The sequence below is a fragment of the Trachypithecus francoisi genome, unplaced genomic scaffold, assembly GCF_009764315.1.
Source record: "Trachypithecus francoisi isolate TF-2019V2 unplaced genomic scaffold, Tfra_2.0 Lachesis_group2, whole genome shotgun sequence".
NCBI classification, from domain to species: Eukaryota; Metazoa; Chordata; class Mammalia; order Primates; family Cercopithecidae; genus Trachypithecus; species Trachypithecus francoisi.
In genome coordinates, this window is record NW_022681465.1 from 26476741 (window position 1) to 26495457 (window position 18717).

At 34.3% G+C, this 18717-nt stretch overlaps 1 protein-coding gene across 2 annotated transcripts in view; it reads right to left on the reverse strand.

The window, feature by feature from the left end:
* The window catches only part of MAN2A1 (mannosidase alpha class 2A member 1), a 183816-nt gene that overhangs the window by 91657 nt on the left and 73442 nt on the right, over window positions 1-18717 (reverse strand). For both annotated transcript variants that reach the window (XM_033178955.1, XM_033178956.1), the window contains 4 exons: window positions 15875-16061; window positions 11450-11627; window positions 5964-6166; window positions 2747-2929 (listed from right to left, as the gene is read on the reverse strand). In XM_033178955.1, coding sequence (XP_033034846.1) covers window positions 2747-2929; window positions 5964-6166; window positions 11450-11627; window positions 15875-16061 — 751 coding nt within the window. The remainder of the gene's footprint in view (window positions 1-2746; window positions 2930-5963; window positions 6167-11449; window positions 11628-15874; window positions 16062-18717) is intronic.

Consider the following 18717-nt stretch of genomic DNA (forward strand, 5'->3'; position numbering starts at 1 on the left):
CTGAGTGAAAGCCAGGAATCAACGTTTGCATCCTAAAGGCACACATGAAGCCTTCTCATAGGATGAGTACTAAAGACTACAATATATCACTCCCCAAATGTTTTCTCAGGATGTATAGAGTTATTTTGTTTAAAACAAAACAAAATGAAACACAGTACATTTGGGAGACACTGGGTAAAACAAAATTCTAAATGTTTCAATATTTCATTAATATGGGATTTTTTTCAGGGCCTCTAATTTCCGAACATGCACTTATCCTATTAATACGGAATACGGTTCAGGAAAAGTCATTTGGGAATCACAGGTTCCTAGTTTGCTGTCATGGCTGTCGTATTAAGGAGATGTTAGCATGTCTGCTACTATATAGGTTGTCTACATTTTAGGACCCTCACGCTCACCCTGTGTTCCGTTTTCTCCCACCTACCTTAATTACTAGTTAGGAATAATTAGCGGAATTCTAAAACATTTCTCTAAATGACATCATTACCATTTCTTCTTCCCTTCTACATAAGCCACATTATCTATTAATACTTTTAAGCTGACTGTCTACAAACATTGCCCCAATCCAATTCATTTTTTTATGCCATGGTTAGAATTAATCTCCAAATATGCCATGATGTATTCTTGCTTTCCAGTTTATAACTATACACACATTCGATCTATTGTTAATAGCATGCTCTCAGATTCCCCCTACTATGGCAGAGGAGAAAGAAGGGCCTGAATGCCTGATGACACTGCAGAGCTGCCATACCAGAACCAGTTGTCTACAGATTTTTTTCATATGACATAAAAATAAGCAGGACAGGATTTATTCTGTTTCTGGTTGCTATTACTCGCAGCCAAATGCACCACTAATTCACACACTTGTTCAAAGTGACATTTCTGCCAAATCTGAATGAATAGTAGTCATCAGTCCAAGTTCAAGAGAACACCCAATACTAACTATCTCTTTGTTAATAATTCTCTAACTTGTGTTTTGAAATTTCCTCCTTAAAATGTCTGTGCTAATGATTTAATACTTGTTTATGACTTTTCAATGAAGTGTGAAGTACTTACATAGCAAATTTACAAATGACAAGTACAGTTTGAGAATTACTGCCTTTTCTTCTCTAACATGCAATTCTGCACAGGGAAGTTTTTATAAGCCAAAAGCAACACAAAACCTGTGGAGGATAGCTCTTCCAGACAGGTCATGACACAAAAAATGTTCTGTAGCCAAAGCTCAATGACCTGCAAGCAAATCTCTTTCAATATGACAGCCAGAGACAGCAAGTGGGCACTGTAAGAAAATGACTTTTCCATGTCCTCTTAGGAGCGCTGCCCTGGTCTGATTCTAAGCAGTCTCACTCTAAACTCTCAACAAACCAAGCAGGCCAGGAGCAGGTGAGAAGGAAAAATGGAGGATCTGACCTTACTTTCAAAAATGCTTTCTGTGGGAGAAATACCATCTTTATCATCTAATGAGCATTTTCTACTTTAAGCCTAGATCAACCTCAATAGGTGGGTGTCAAACATACTTGCCATTAAAAAATGGAGAAGATATTCAAGATACTACTTTGAATTTTTTTTTTTTAAGGACTGAAATCAACTAATGAAACCCCAAAAATATCTTTTTCCCCCAATTTCTAGAAAGCCAGTCAAAATATTGCAACTAAAAATTTAATTAACATTTACTACAATTAGTAATATAAGTCGTGAGTCAATTTTTTAACATTGAGTTTATGTGTTGTATATGCTTTTCTCATCAAGGAGTAGTCATAAAGATATTCACTTTTTAAATCTATTCTTTAAGAAAATCACAGTATATTTTAAATGACTTTAAAATATTATCAAAGCACAACACTGTTGATTAAAAAAAAAAAAAAAAAAACAGGAAGAATAGTCTAAACTATAGTAAATAAAATAGTCAAAACTCCTTCCCCAATCTAGGAATCCCCGCTGCACTGATCCTAATGAATGAATGGTCATCCAAAGTCTGGCATGAGGATAGAGAACTCCCTATTACAAAAGGTAAGATTTCTTCCCCATTATTAGGAAGCTCTGTTTGCCAAGTCCTCTGTTATCTCAGACCATGCTTATACTCATTGTTCAAATTCTTTAATACAGACATAACTTAGCTTCTACTCCCTCGCCCATCTGACAGCCCTTCAATGAGTTAAAGATGGCTTTAATATCAACAGCCAGCTCATCCTTTCTCATTCCCAGTGGTTTATATAATCCATACATGATAAGGTTTATAGGTCTTTTTCTTTCCTGGCTATGATTCTCAGCTTATTATGTCAATGTACCTCTTAAAAAATATATATACAAGTACAAATGGATACGAAATAGGATGAGATTAAACTGACATACAATGAAGTAGGAATCTTTATCTCTCTAGATTATAACTATGTTTTATTTGATGCCAAGTCCTTGGTCAAGAAGATAACCCCAATCACCACATTGTATTTAGAAGAAAATAGGATCAGCTTTAAACAGTAGTAATAATATTTTACTACCCTATTTGCAGAAATGCACTGCAATAAAAAGTTGGCGCAGCTAGGATTTTGTCAATAGATTTCTTAAAAAATATTTGAATATCAGTGCTGTTTTGTTATAGTAATACTTACGAGGGATATCATTGTTAATGTGGTTTGATATGCACTAACAACTTCATCAAAAGATATAATCTTATGACCCATAATTTTAAAGATTTATTTTAAATCTTAAAATAAATTTTAAGATGATTATTCTATAATTAGATTACCTGGTACCATAATCCACAACCACCCAATCTTTTGCAGTTCCTGTGATAGCATCATGATGTTGAAACAGTCCCAAATTCCTTCTGGCTTCTGTCAGTGCCGTGTAAAGTGATGATGAGAGAAATTTATCTATCTTGTATTTGTGAGCTTGTCTCAGGGCGAAATAGTAAAGAATTTCAGCAGCCCTAATTGCATAAAAGTCATATTTTTATTTTAAAACAAACACTTTAGCTTATAATCTAAAACATGTGACATTGATACTTTCCAAATTTTTTAATCCATAATTGCAGTACAAGCAATTTATGAAAAAGATATTGGTAGTAATAATTCACATAAAATGACCAATGTATTCATATAACGCATTTACATTCTCAATCATCAAAGAATACCATGTCTACACTGGTATCAGGGGTCCTTGTTCGAGATGATCCTGGAAAATAAGCCAGTACCTGTTGGCAGCAAGACAGGCTTATTTATGTATCACATAATGAAAAAATACCTGAGCCGGGCGCGGTGGCTCAAGCCTGTAATCCCAGCACTTTGGGAGGCCGAGACGGGCGGATCACGAGGTCAGGAGATCGTAGACCATCCTGGCTAACACGGTGAAACCCCGTCTCTACTAAAAAAAAAAAATACAAAAAACTAGCTGGGCGAGGTGGCGGGCGCCTGTAGTCCCAGCTGCTCGGGAGGCTGAGGCAGGAGAATGGCGTGAACCCGGGAGGCGGAGCTTGCAGTGAGCTGAGATCCGGCCACTGCACTCCAGTCCGGGCGACAGAGCGAGACACCGCCTCAAAAAAAAAAAAAAAAAAAAAAGAAGAAGAAAAAATACCTGAAAAATTGGATAAATTTCTCTGTCCTTTCTTCTTTCAAAAAGCAACATACACATAGACCATGAACATCATAATGTCATTTACTCTCACATATATACAGTAAGAGACATGAAAAAGAAAGGCATAGTTGGTGAATGGGACACTCAGAGGAGAGGAGAGGCAGAATATAATGGCCCAAGAACAGCTCAAGGGCAAGGGTTTGTTTCAGTTTTGAATGGTAACATATAACAAACATGGAGAATTTAACAATACAAAATGAAAAATGATAAACAGGATGTCAGATGGGCATGGTGGCTTATGCCTGTAATCCTAGCATCTTGTAAGACCAAGGCAGGAAAATCACTTGAACTCAGGAGTTCAAGACCAGCCTGGAGGACATAGCAAGACTCTATCTTAGCCAGGTGTGGTGACATGCTCCTATAGTCCTAACTACTCATGAGGCTGAGGTGGGAGGATCACTTGAATCCAGGAGTTTGAGGCTGCAGTGAACTAGGATCACACTACTATATGCCAGCCTGGGCAACAGAGAGACTCTGTCTCTTAAAAAAAAAAATATTCCTGGCTTTAAAAGGAGTACATATGCATATCCAGATATCCTAAAATGTTAAAAGGAAGATTTGGGAAATACTGTCTTCCCTATACTTTTATATTTTATCCACATTTTACAAATGTGCAGAGGGATGAAACATTACTATTTTCAGACAAACTTATGTATAAATGAATACATTTGAAAAGTCACAACTATTGTATGGTTTTTTGGTTTTAATGCAGCAGAATTTTCCAAATAAATTACTAGCAGTAACTACAATGTCTTGAATACATTCAATAAATGAAGATAAACCAACATTCTTTTTGCCACTAAAAAAATACTTGACACTTAAAAATCACTAATTCAGTGGTCCAAAAGGATCTCTACATTATTGAGAATATACTTCACTTTATAACAGAAAAGTTTAAAACAGTATAAGAGATAACTGGTTGATATTCTGTAGGGTAAGAATGGATAGACATTATAATATGTAAACATTATTTTAAATTTAATAAGATATATTCCATTACCTCAAGCAGTTATTTCTTTGTGTTAGAAACATTCCAATTCTACTTTTAGTTATTTTGAAACACATAAATGATGAATATACAAACTATTATGATTATATACTGTATGCTTATATCAAAATATCACATATACTCCATAAATATGTACAACTAATATGTATCTATAATAATGAAAATAACTTTTTAAAATGAGATATTTTTCAGGCATATTACAAGTAACAGTAAAAGGTGAGGCTTTTGAAATAGTAATATTTAATAGCAGCATAATATTAACAATAAAAAAACACTACCATATAAAAATACAACTCTTAAGAAAATTTGTAATTTTTAATAAAAAGCCTTTCCAAAATGTAATCAATGCCCACTAGTATATAAAAGAGAGTAAGTATAATCTAACTCAAACATCAAGATTCAACATGAAAAGGAATTACTTTACTGGTCTATACATAGATAAAGCCTTGGGAGCCTCTGGAGTAGTTTATCAACAATCAGCCTCTGTTACTTAGGACCATGCTCTCCAATATGGTACCCATAGCCACACATGGCTACTGACATTTAAATTAATTAAAATTAAATGGGCACATTTCAAGTGCTCAATAGTCACATGTGCCTAATGACTACCATATTGGACAGTGCAGAAATAGAACCTATCACAATAGAACATTCTATCAGTGATTGAAAGGTGTCCTGGATAGTGTCAGTTTAGTGTTTTTATGTTTTCTACGGACTTTTCTGTCTTCTCTGTATCCATTTACATGTTCAATCACTGTCTGCCCCACCAGTCATCATTTTTTCAAATGTTCTTCAATGCAGATAACTGTGCCTATAGAAATGTGCTTCAAATAAGTATGTAAGAACTGAGATGAAACCTAGTCTAAACTTCTCCCACATACAAAATACATTAGTTTTGGATTGTGAACTCTGAAGCTCATATTTCAATGCTGGGAGGCCCTATTTGCTTCTCTGATGCTCACCTATGTTTCCCATGAGAAGCCCATCAGATTACTAGCCTGCAGACACTCATGATGATGTCACTGAATATTAATATGGTGTGCAAATAACACAGGAAAATTAGAAAAATACAAAATGCAGAATACAACTCCTTAAAAATCTGATTAAATAAACTATTTTTTCTTCCAGAACAAAAACCTATGTAATAATTTGATTATAGTTTGGAGACATATTTCTGACCGCATTAAAATTTCACAATTATATTAAGTGCTTAATGAGAGCTTAACACTACATAATGTACTACATGAATGATGTATATTATGAAAAACTATAACATAAAGAAAGTGAAGAAATAGATGTAGCTATAGAAAGGTAAAAGTACCTTAAATGAGATTCCATGATTCTATCCATTCGTTTGTAAAAGGGTCTGGATGTAAAATAGCCACTCCAATAATGATCATCTCGATCAGCATAAGTGAAAAAATCTCCACTTAGAACAGGGAACATCGATTGGCCCTTGTCTCTCTGAGTTTCATCTGCTTTATCCAGCGCATCAAAAAAATCTGATAAAGTTCCAAACTGTATCTAGTTTAAAAAAAATGCACTTCAATTATTCATTCTACCTTAAAATTATTTACTTCTTACACTGTTAGGAAAAGTTAATAATAAATACTTAAGATGTGTTTCCAAGTTAAGATGAACACATAGCTCAGATTTTGTAAAAATCAGAAGCAGAGAAGAAAATAATAGTGACTTTTTTTTTTTTACTTGCACTAAGGCCCAAATTAAACTAAGGGAAAACTTATATACTTCAGCAGTTAAGAGAAGAGCTATTTACATCTACAAATCAGTGAATATGAAAACTCCTACATATCGCTAGAATTTCAAAGTGCACAATAATTTGGGCATGGATTAATCCAGACAAATGAAAGATGAGGGCAGCAGCAAAAATAAAAGACCTATTAAAGTGTTCCAGAAGTCTAGAATAACAGTTTTATTAGCCATAAAGTCTAGAAGAATAATTTTGTTAGCCATAAAGTATTTCATATATCACACCCTCCTCTATCTCCCTTTTCCTCTAGTTGAGTTCTGTGAAGGAGAAGGGACTTTAAGAACAGCAGGTCATTTTAAAAAAATGGACTTACTCTAGCAGTAGGTAACACTGAGTAGAAGTTAAACACAAAGAGTGATAAGGATGGCAAGTCTGCTGCTTAAACACACTGGTCTTTCTGACTAATTATTTAAATCAGCAGTAAGAAATCTGTTTTTATGAGTTCAAACTATTCTACAAATCAAAGACAAAAAGAAACACTATACCAAATCTTGTAAACAGGTATTAAAAGGCAGTCCTGTCAAAAATAAATAGATTATTTAACAGGGAATGTGTTCCTTTTAAAAGATACTGATTTTGTTGTTTCCTACACACATACATACAACACAAACACACACACACATACACAAACACAGATAATGCAAGTCATTTTGATTCAAGGTAGCAATAGTATAGGTTTGAATTCCATCTCTACCACTTATCTGACATGTGTTTTGAGCATATTACATAACTTCTGTCTATCCACATTACAGTGAATAGGGTTCTAAGTAAAAAGCTTACAACTGGCCGGGCACGGTGGCTCACACCTGTAATCCTGGCACTTTGGAAAGCTAAGGCGGTTGGATCACAAGGTCAGGAGACGGAGACCACCCTGGCTAACACAGTGAAACCCCGTCTCTACTAAAAATACAAAAAAATTAGCTGGGCGTGGTGGTAGGCACCTGTAGTCCCAGCTACTCGGGAGGCTGAGGCAGGAGAATGGCGTGAACCTGGGACGCGGAGCCTGCAGTGAGCAGAGATCACGCCACTGCATTCCAGCCTGGACAACACATAAGAAAAATTACAAAAATAGTTAAATGATGATCAAATGGCAAAATGACTGTCTTGGCTATTCTATGTCAATTTTTCAAACATCTGAACTGAGTTATTTACTTTTATTCCCCATTTCATTAAAAGAAAATAAATGTATGCTTCCAGTTCAAAGTAACTTTAAGTATCCCATAAGAAACAGATATAACTAGATAAACTATAGAAAGAAAAAGCTCTGAAGACATTAAAGAACTAAAGCCGCCAGAACTTAAGGGACAAAAATGTTGGAGAGAAAGAAAATGAATTAAGGTGGACCCTATACTCTACCAAATTTTCATCTTGGGGTACTGGTCCAATCACTGCACAAGACATAAAGGCCTAACAGAAAGCAATGTCCTAGAAGAAGAAAATAATAAAATTTAGTATCTGGTCATGAAAAAAACACTCTGTAAATGAAGAATATAAGGAAAATTCCATAATCTGATAAAGGAAACCTACAAAATTCTACAGCTAACATTATGACCCATGAATGTTTTCTCTCTTAGAAAATTATGTCTGCTTTCACCACACCTACTCAACATTATACTAGAGGACACAGCCATCGTACATGGTAAGAAAGTAAATTGAAAGATTTAAAGTTTTGGAAAGGAAGACATAAATATGCCATTATTCATACATAGCAAATCCAAAGAGAATCCACAAATAACTAAAAATAATAAATAAATTTAACAAAGTTACTGGATACAAGACTAAAATGCAAAAGTCAATTGCATTAATACACAAAATACACCATGTTAATCGATTAGATGGCCCAATAATTGTAGTTATTTGTGCTCAAATTAAAACAAAGATTCAATGCAATCCCAATCAAAATCTCCTTCAATTTTTTTTTTTTTTTTTTGGTAGAAATTTAAAAGATGACCTAAACCTATGTAGAACTACAAAAGACTAACAGTAACCAATGCAATCTCGGGAAGGAGAACAAAACTGGAAGACTTTTACTATCAGATATTAAAACCTATTACAAAACTGTAGTATTAATAGTTAAGACAGTATGAGATGAGACAAATAGACCAACAAAAGTGAACAGAGAGTGTAGACACAGACCCACACACAAATGCAGTCTCATTCATGATTAATGACAAAGATAACACTGTGGTGCTGTGGAAGAAAGTATGGTCTTTTCAATAAATGGTGCTGGATAACTATATAAGCCAAAATGTATCTTGATTCCTACCCTCACACAATTCTCAGCAATCCATTTCAGATAGATTATAGACCTGAATGTTGAAGGCAAGACAATAAAGCTTCTGGAGGATAGCTTCATAAGAATGTAGCTTCACAACCACATGATAAACAAAAAATTCTTAAACAGAACAAGTTCTAAACATAAAGAAAAATAGTTATATTTAATTAATTAAAATTAAAAATTTCTGTCCATCAAAAGACAGCATGAGAAAGTGAAAATGCAGGCTACATAGTAGGAGACAACATTTGCATATCTTTTACATGAAAAAAGATAGACTCCAAATGTACCAAAGAGCTATAAACAGCAAGAAAAAGACAGACAACCCAATTTAATTAAAAAATCATCAAAAGACTTAAATAGGTACTTCACAAATGAGGATACCTAAATGGCAATAAACATATGAAAAGAGGCTCAACCTGATTAACCACGGGAGAAATAAAAAATAAAACCATCCCATCTATCAAAAGGATAAAAATAGAAAACAAAAATTCTGACAATACAAACTAAGAAAGGGTGTGGAACAACTGAAACTCTTATACAACACAACAACTGATGCATCTATTTTGGAATAGTTTGACAATATATACTAAAGCTGAATATGTGCATACTCAATGGCCGAAAAATCGCATCCCATTTTATACCCACGTAAACTCATAACAAGTCACCAAAACATGGACAAAATATTCAAAGCAGACTTATTTGTGACAGACAAAAACTGGGAACAATCCCAAATACCCAATAACAATACACAGAATAAACTGTGGTATAGTCATCAAAGAATGAATGTAGAGACACTATACAGCACTAAAAAGGAATGAACTACTGCTACATGCAACAGAATGGATGAATCTCGCAAACATAATGTGGAACGAAAATGTCAGACACAAAGTACATGTGTATAGTCCCCATCATATAAAATTCAAGAATAGGCAACAGTAATCATGGTGACAGATGTGAAAGCAGTGGTTGTTTTTGCAGCAGTTGGTGATGACTAGAAAGAGATCTGAGGGACAATAAAAGTTCTAAGCCTTAATCTGGATGACGGTTACATGAAGACTTTTAAACTTGCAAAATTCTATATACACTTACGGTGTGTCCACTTATTCTATGTATGTGGCACTTCAATTTTTAAAACTACTTTTTAAAAAAACTGTTCTAATGGGCAAAGGAGGAAATAGGTAAAATATAAAATCAGGGTCTAATTTTTTCAGTCAGACAGGAGACCAGGTGCTTCTATGAACTCCAAAACCACTTCCTAGTAAGATGTAATTACAGATAAGATACTCATATATAAACCCCCTCCTCTGACCATATATTCATGTATGAGCATCATCTCTCAGGAAAATACAGGGATAATTTAAACATATCTCTATGATCCTAGTTCATAATCTGATAAAAATTCAGCTGTAATGATCCTGAATAAACTTGATCTTTTATTAGGTTTATTTATCTATTTGATATTACTTAGGTTTGTTTAATAAACTTGAATTCTTACTAAACTATGGTTTACCATCAGCTTTCAAATTTCCTAAACAGTAACATCACTTCCTTTCTATAGTATTTTCACATATGTTCTACTTTTACAGGTCAATATGCAAAATGATAAACACGCTGAATAATTAATCTTCTTATGTAGAGTCTCTAACACACATTAAAAAAAAAAAGACTTTAAAAGACTATTGTCCCAATACAAAGAAATGATAAAAGTTTGAAGTGGTAGATATCCTAAATACCCTGATTTGATCATTATACATTCTCTGCATGTATCAAAATTCATAGGTGTCCCATAAATATATATAATTATGTATCAACAAAAAATCAATTCTGTAATTAAAAAACTTATTGATCAAATGCAATATATGATTTATTGCTTGAATTTTGACTCAAACAAATTGTATGTTAAAAGAATTGTTTTTTATGAGATGAGGAAAATCTGAATCTGCCCAGATATGTATCATGAAATTACTGTTAGTTTTTTAGGTGTGATAATGGTATTACGGTTATATTTTCAAACAGAAACTTTATAATTTAGAGATACATACTGAAATCTTTACAGATGAAACTACATGAAATCTGAGATTGGCTTCAATATAACCCTGTGGGGAGGAATGAGACAGCAGTGGGGCATGGCTGAAACAAAAGTGGTCTTGAGTTGAAGAATGTTGTAGCTGAGTCATGGATATGGGGAGAAAGGGAACAATTTTTGCTATTTTCAGAACTTCACAGTACATTTTAAATTTTCCATAAGAAAAAAAAAAAGAGTAAGAACCATAGGCTTAATTTTAGAAGTCTTCTCACTTAAAAAACAAATGCTAGTGTATTATCTGGACATAGGACATTTGTTTGCAAAATTCATGACATGTTCATCTGCATCTGCCAGTCATGCTACTAAATCACAAGGATGCAGCTGTCAGAGAGAAATAACAGACTTTCAATGTTGGTTAAAGAAAAAACAACAACAAAAACTGGGCGTCCCTGAAGACTAAATATCACAACTATTTTCAATCACATAATTTTCAATCACATAAAAGTAAATTCCTCTTTAATCCTCAAGCGGTGATAGGAACAGGACAACATTAGATATGGAACTATAGCATATAATAATTTTCTTCCTAATGGATTATACTTTTACACAAGAATTATATATTCTAAGAAGCACTGTGATGTAGGACAAAGAAGCTAAGGATTTCTGTTTATAGTCTCATTTAATAATAAAGGCTCAACTTCAAATATGGAATCATAAATATTTTCTCCTTACCTTAACTTTAAACTTAGACTGAGAATTCATATAATCAAAAAGCTGCTGGTAATTCTTAAACTGTAAATCCCATTCTGTGTATTCACAGTAGCGGAAATCATCTCCTAGTGGAGCCAAGAGAACTTTGGTACGAAAAAGCTTTGACTTCTTTCGGTACTGATCTAGTAGCATCCGAGCCCTAAAAAAAAAAAAAAACAAAACAAAACAAAAAAAAACAGAAAATATGAATTTGACTAAGAAAAACTGAATGTGACAACTGATTAAAAAGGAAATAACCAAATTCAAAAGTATATTAAAATAAATTATTGCATATTTTATCTACCTGCAAAGTTAGTATAATTTAAAGACAGATTTTTAAAAAATCTATCATACTAATTTTCATTATCCTTTAAAAATATTCATAAATTCTTATCAGTAGGAAAAACTCATAGGTTTCCAATGGATTATCTTTGGAGAAATATGGTCATATACCAACTTGGCATATAATAAATGGGATACCAATGACTTCCTAAAGCCCAGTCACAGAGATTGAATACCAGATAGCACATGTGTTAAATAATTTATCTGGTAAGACAATAAGGATTTCCCACATATACAGACTTTGAAGTTTGCTTTGTCTTAATATTCCTTTCTCTAATCTAAAATTATTTGATTAAACACAGAAAAAGGTGCACTTTGAACAAAACCAAAAGAGAATAAATGTTAATCTATAACATTTTATAGAGTCATATTTCCTCTTCTAAAGAAAAAAAATCAACACACTTGTCACCTGCCACCAATAATCTGAGTATTTGTCAAGATTTTCAATACTGACCATTAGATAAGGATTAGGAGTTGAATTAGCTATTTTGGTTTCTACCTCTCTAGACTCTAACCAATAGCTTGATGGAATAGCTTTTATATTTCATATTCTATTATAGTATTCTCCTGAATATCCTTTGGAAATCACTGAATTAGGGCATCATTTAAGAAAGTCTGAGAATACAAACTAAGAGAAAGGGCTTGTGAAAATGAAATTATACAAGTGGATGAACCCAGAGCAGTTCACAATGTTTACAAAGACAAAGCTTAAGAAATTAGTGATTAAATGACAAGTATGTTTATACTTAGTATTCCAATTTTCACTTCAAGAATCATCCAAAAGTAAATTCTAATTCACAATATAAAAATTTATGAAAGTATTTCAAAGAACACCAATGATGGAATGAAGCATTTTATAAAAATTAAAAACATTTAACTAAATCTCATATGGTCCTTTTTACATTTATAATCTCTGAAAATGCACTGCAAATATAAAATTTTAGCAGCAACATAATACCTTGGTGAGCAAAATATAACCCCAGTGTCCTTATGTAACATATAATGCTTAGTTTTCTGGCATTAGCACATTACTTTATCTTTACTAGTAATTTGCTAACATTCCACATTTGCCAAAACACTTTCAGGTTACTTACAATAAAAAACACATGGAGAATGAGATTCCACATAGAAAGAAGGTTACAAAAAAAAAAAAAAAAATGAGTAAAAAAAATCAAATATATAAATCATAGATACAAGACATAATTAAGCTCCAACTAGATTTCCTAGGCAGCCAGCATAAAAAAGGGCTTACTATCAGATATGCCACATCTTGCATATATACGTGTAAAACACATATAGAGAAAAGAAATCACAAACGTCAATGGCATGCCTTTAACACTTCACATCTATCCTAACTCTCAAGCCTGTCCAGAAAGTGTCAACACCGGGAAACCCAAGTAACCAGCCTGTAATGCCTGGCAAGAAGAAGACACTCACTAAATATATGGTGAACCAATAACAGATCAATTGACTCAACATCACATTTGAAAACATACAGATGCAATTTGTTCCTGATTTATTTTACCAGGTAAGAAATGTCAACTTAACTGTAACCAAGAAAAAGAAAATCCCTAAAACATAACATTATGTGATGGTCAATAGAAAAGGCCAACTTAAAATATATAGTACTTGACCAAAAATGAACTTGACTAAGAATCATATTTCTTTACTTGCAAAGTAGAAGAACCTGCTGAGCTGGACATATCAAAAGATGCCATCTGTACATTATAGTTAAATTTCATTTTCTTTGGGATATTAAAAAGTTGAACAGGGCTAGTAGGCATGGTGGCTCATACCTGTAATCCCAGCACTTTGGGAGGACGAGGCAGGAGAATCATTTGACCCCAGGAGTTCGAGACCATCCTGGGCAACACAGGGAGACTTCATCTCTACAAAGTTTTTTGAAACAATTAGTCGAGCATGGTGGCATGTATCTGTGGTCCCAGCTACTCAGGAGGCTGAGGTGGGAGAACTGCATGAGCCCAGGTGATGGAGGCTGCAGTGAGCTATTGTGTCACTGTACTTCAGCCTGGGTGACAGAAAAAGAATCTGTCTCAAAAAAAGTGGGGAGCTTGAAAGCAGCCAATGAGATGGAATGCCTGTGTTTTATCTCAGTTTATCATCAGGTCAAAAACAAGGTGATATATGGATCTGAGGTAACCAGTAGAGTTAACATTTCAAGACTTGTAAGAAGTTTGTTTATTTATTTATTTTAGAGAAGAAGTCTTGCTCTGTCATCCAGGTTGGAGTGCAGTGGGGCGATCTTGCTGCAAGCTCCGCCTCCCGGGTTCTAGCAATTCTCCTGCTTCAGCCTCCCAAGTGGCTGGGATTACAGGTGCACGCTGCCATGCCTGGCTAATTTTTTTGTATTTTAGTAGAGATGGGGTTTTACCATGTTGCCCAGGCTGGTCTCGAATTCCTGAGCTCAATCCACCCGCCTTGGCCTTCCAAAGTGCTAGGATTACAGGCATGAGCCACTGCGCCCGGCCAAGAAGTTAAAAAAGAAAAAATCTCTAAGTATTATATAGACTCATTCAACAGTATGCCCCCAGGTGCCTGGAAATCACTTTCAGAACCACTGGAACTAACTGAGCACAAGGTATCATCCTGAGGGACAACTGCTGAAAGGTTAGATGACATAGCAAAAGGATTATAAAAAAGCCTTCTTTTCCTCAATAATGTGCCTCAGGTTCTCAGCAGCAACTCCCCCGCCCCCCCAAAAAATAACAAAGGGCTCACAATACTATGAATGCACTGGGACTCCCCAGCTGAAACATCTGGTTCACTTGTAACAACTTCCCCATCCCTGGTCACCTGAGCAGAGAGTAGTGTAAATACCTGTAAATATAAACAGCTATTTGCCCACCTACACAGGCCAGGATGCCCCTACACTCAACCCTTCCTTTTCATTACACCTTCTGCCACACAATATACTGGCTTATTCTCTTATGCCTACTTAGCCCAACCCTAACTAGAAAGCAGGTTGTTCTGAATTCCTCACTGGTTCTCATGGCTGTAGGAACCAAGAAAATGAAACCAAGTCAATCCATAACCTTGGGCAGTTTTTCTAAACAACTATTAAAGTCAGATTTTGACAGAAGGGCTCCATGACTTTAAGAAGGCTGCTATGCTAAAACACCTTCATGTCTGCCACAGCAAAAGGCTCACAAAGAGTATCTGCTTTGTGATTCTAAGGACTCATTGAATGTAAAAAGATCTCATTTCACCTTCTTCCTAACACACATTTTTTAAGTGACTTCTCTTTTTAAAATAAACTGATTTAATAGTGCAAAAATTTATTTATTTAATTAATTTAATGGGCTATATTATTTTCCTAGCAGTTTAATGTTTTTATATTACACCACAATGTTTTATTTTAATACACTAATTTGTAAGTGAAGAAATTAAACTTAAAAGTACCAATATTAGAAACTACATGTAAGTTGGTTTAATGAGATGCTTCCATCATTAGCACAATTTTCTTCTAAAGAAATGATTCATACCTTTGATTTTTATTTAAATGTATTTAAGTATAAATATTCCTAATTAAAGTTTACTATAAGTCAAAAACATCAGAATGATGCAAAGATGTGTATACACCAGAGCTGGGAAGCATTCACTACTATTGAAATTGTTATTAAGGGAACAGATAATTACATTCTTTATGTGTTCCATTTCAATAAATGTGTTTTTGCAGTTGAATTGCTTTTCTTACCAATTTGTACAATAGGGAACAGAAGTTTTATTATCAACAAAAGTATATGAAATCAATCAAACACAGTAGAAGGCTTTTATAATGAGGGCAAAGGAGATGGTAATAATAGTGTATTATAGGTTATCCATTGTATATTGATCTAGTAATGTTCACTTTCCATTAAAATGTAACACATAACAGGCATAGTCAAGGCTCTGGCATTTTTAAGTTGCTTTAGATCTGGTTTGAATGAATACTTCAAACGAGGATAATGTTGGCTACTGAAGCCCATTTGTTTAACCCTTCAGCAACTAGCAGCTGAGTGGCTACTTTATTCAAGACGTTGTCTTATGAAATACGCATTTTCATACCTGCTTTGGACATTTCCAGGATGTATTGTTTCTGGGGGGACTCCCCAGGGACAACCAAATCTGCCTCCAGGAAGCCGTTTAAAATCAAACTGGCAGCATATTTTAGGATCAGGTCCACAAGTGTGAGGGATGTCATAGCTGTAGAAGGGCATCATGTGGCATAAAATATCTGTGACAGATCCCAGATCTAAAATAAAGAGCCAACACACAAACCTGCATTTATAAAAACTATTTTCCCAAAAAATATTCAAAATGTCATTACTTTACACAAAGCATGCTGATTTAGCTCTATTCTAAATCAGCAGCCCCTTTAACTTCCAGTACACATATCCCAGTGGCATTTAATGGCCACCTGTCTGAAGGAAGATACTCACACATCTCAGTCTCTATCTACCTCTTCTATCTAAGCATAGCAGAGACAGGAAAGCCCCACCATGAATCAGCGCCAGCTGACCTGGAGGGATACAAACTGAACAGTAGTAAAAGTTACAACTGGCTCATCCAAAACCACGTCCATCCCTAGCTGCCAGTTCCTGCCGTATCTGTTTCCAATTCAGGTAACAGGATTCACTGAGAGATACCATGATATTAGCTGCAGAGGCTGGGTGAGAAGAAGAAGAGAGTAAAAAAGGGATGGAAGAACAAAGGAAGAAGTGTGGAACAAAGACTTATAAAAACACTGGAGAAATTCGCTCTTGGAGAAAATTTCCTCTTATGGTGAGGAGAGGATGTGCAACCCCGGAGAATCTACAATCTCACCCCATGTTTACCAAGAATGAGTTAGTCAATGGAACTTTTCACCAACAAAGCAGCACAGGAAAAGAAAAAGTAATTTTCAGAAAGCGAAACAAAAATAAAAACAAAACAAATAAGATATGGAAAATGAGCACTGATTCCTGATGCAGAATTACTTTTAATTAAAATTACAATGTTATCACATGTTGATACCACTGGCCTGGAGAGGTGAGAAGCCTATCAACAAGTGAGACTGCAGGACCTAACTAGTAGTTAAAAACTATCTTTGTGAATATGATCCTGAGCTTTTAAATAACCCTCCGCCCTTTATTTATGTATGGATTTCCAATTTTCAGCAATGAGTATGTATTGCTTATGTAACAGAAAGACAAAACAAATTTACATTTTTAGTAAGTGAAAATAACTGCTTCATTAAGAACTGGAACACATGAACAAGCTCAACTTAATCTGAAAACATTTTTTAAAAAGCAACATGTTCAAATTTATCAGGTAAGTCCTAGAATACTCCAGTTTTATCAACTTAGTTAAAATAATTAACCGTTATTTTCCAAATTTAAAATTATTAAAATCTATGTATTTCAGTGCTGTCAGCCGTTTCACTGAATCATATTCAAAACTGTGACACTGTAGATGCTGGTCACTAATGCTTGCTATGAGCATATAGTCGTCACAAAAGGTTGTCACAAGCCCTAAAACTCTTCTCTCCTATGGATAAGGACATACTCCATACCCCACTAATTCTCCTTATGCTCTACTCTTTTGCAGCTAATTTACATACTTAATTTTATCTGCTACATTTGGCTGTATCTGTATTTTATCAAATTAGACTGGAACTTCCCTATATGCAAGGATGTTTTCAATATTTCTTCCTAGCACAATATTTAAATATTAAATATTAAATATTAAATTTAAGTACTTAAATATTTAAGTACTCAATAATTTCTTACTAACTGATATTCATGGACAATTGTTTAAGTAGGGATTCTTCAAATTAACAGTTCTTTGCTTTTCAAATTAATATGCTCCTTAGCATTTGATCAAACTACACAGAATGCAATCCCCTGTATACAAGTTCTTGTTCTCCCTACAGGTTTAATTTTCTAGAATTAAGAAACTGTATAGCCAATGCTTTCCTTACTGAAAAAACAGGAGTACATATAAGAAAGTTACTGTCTAGATTTACAAATGATTTTTCTGAAACACTTAAGGGGTCTAGATTATACAAGAAAACAAGTATAATGTAATGCAGTAATTTCTCAAACACTGTTTTATAAACTAAATATTTCTTTCAGATGAAATCTTACTGAGAACACAATGACAGAGGTTAGGAGCCTGGGCTTCAGGAACTACACAGAACTAGATTCAAATCTCTGCTCTCTACGTATGACCTATATGATTTTTGGCAAATGGCTTCTCATATCTAAGCCTCCATTTCTTCACCATAAAAAAAAATTAAAAATATTAAATGAGAATGAATATAAAGCAGAGGTAACAGAATACATGGCCCATAATAAAGGCTCGATAAATAGAAAATAAGGTAGTCTGAATTAAATGGGGGTTGAGAAAGGCAAAGGCCTCCCAAGAGGCCTAGACCTTGTCTCCTCTCTCCTAATAAAGAGCTGCAGAAGTATATCCTTAGAATGCCTGCGTGGCCACAGAACACACTGTGGAAACAGGTGGCATTTTGATATTAGAGCTGTTTTAGGAGGACAGGATTAAGGCTTTAAAAGGCAATTCTTACAAGATGTAGAGACAAGAGAGACAGAAGGAAGGAAAACTGGCTGAATATAAGATATATGACTGGTATCAGTTCTAATGCATATTCAAATTTGTGATAAAACATGTGCTTTCTAAAACAGAAGCAAGAGAAAGCATTATTGGCAAAATACTAACTCCTTATATTTATCTACTTTCTTTAGTCATAAAAATATTCTTCTATGCTCTATAAATATCTGCATTATTACTTAAAAGAATCTTGACACAGGTACATGGGGAAAATAATTACAAGAGTGAGTATCTTTACGTTGCCTGATTTTTCAAGACTGGCAGAGAACAAAATCCATAGTGGCATGAGTTCATAACCCTTG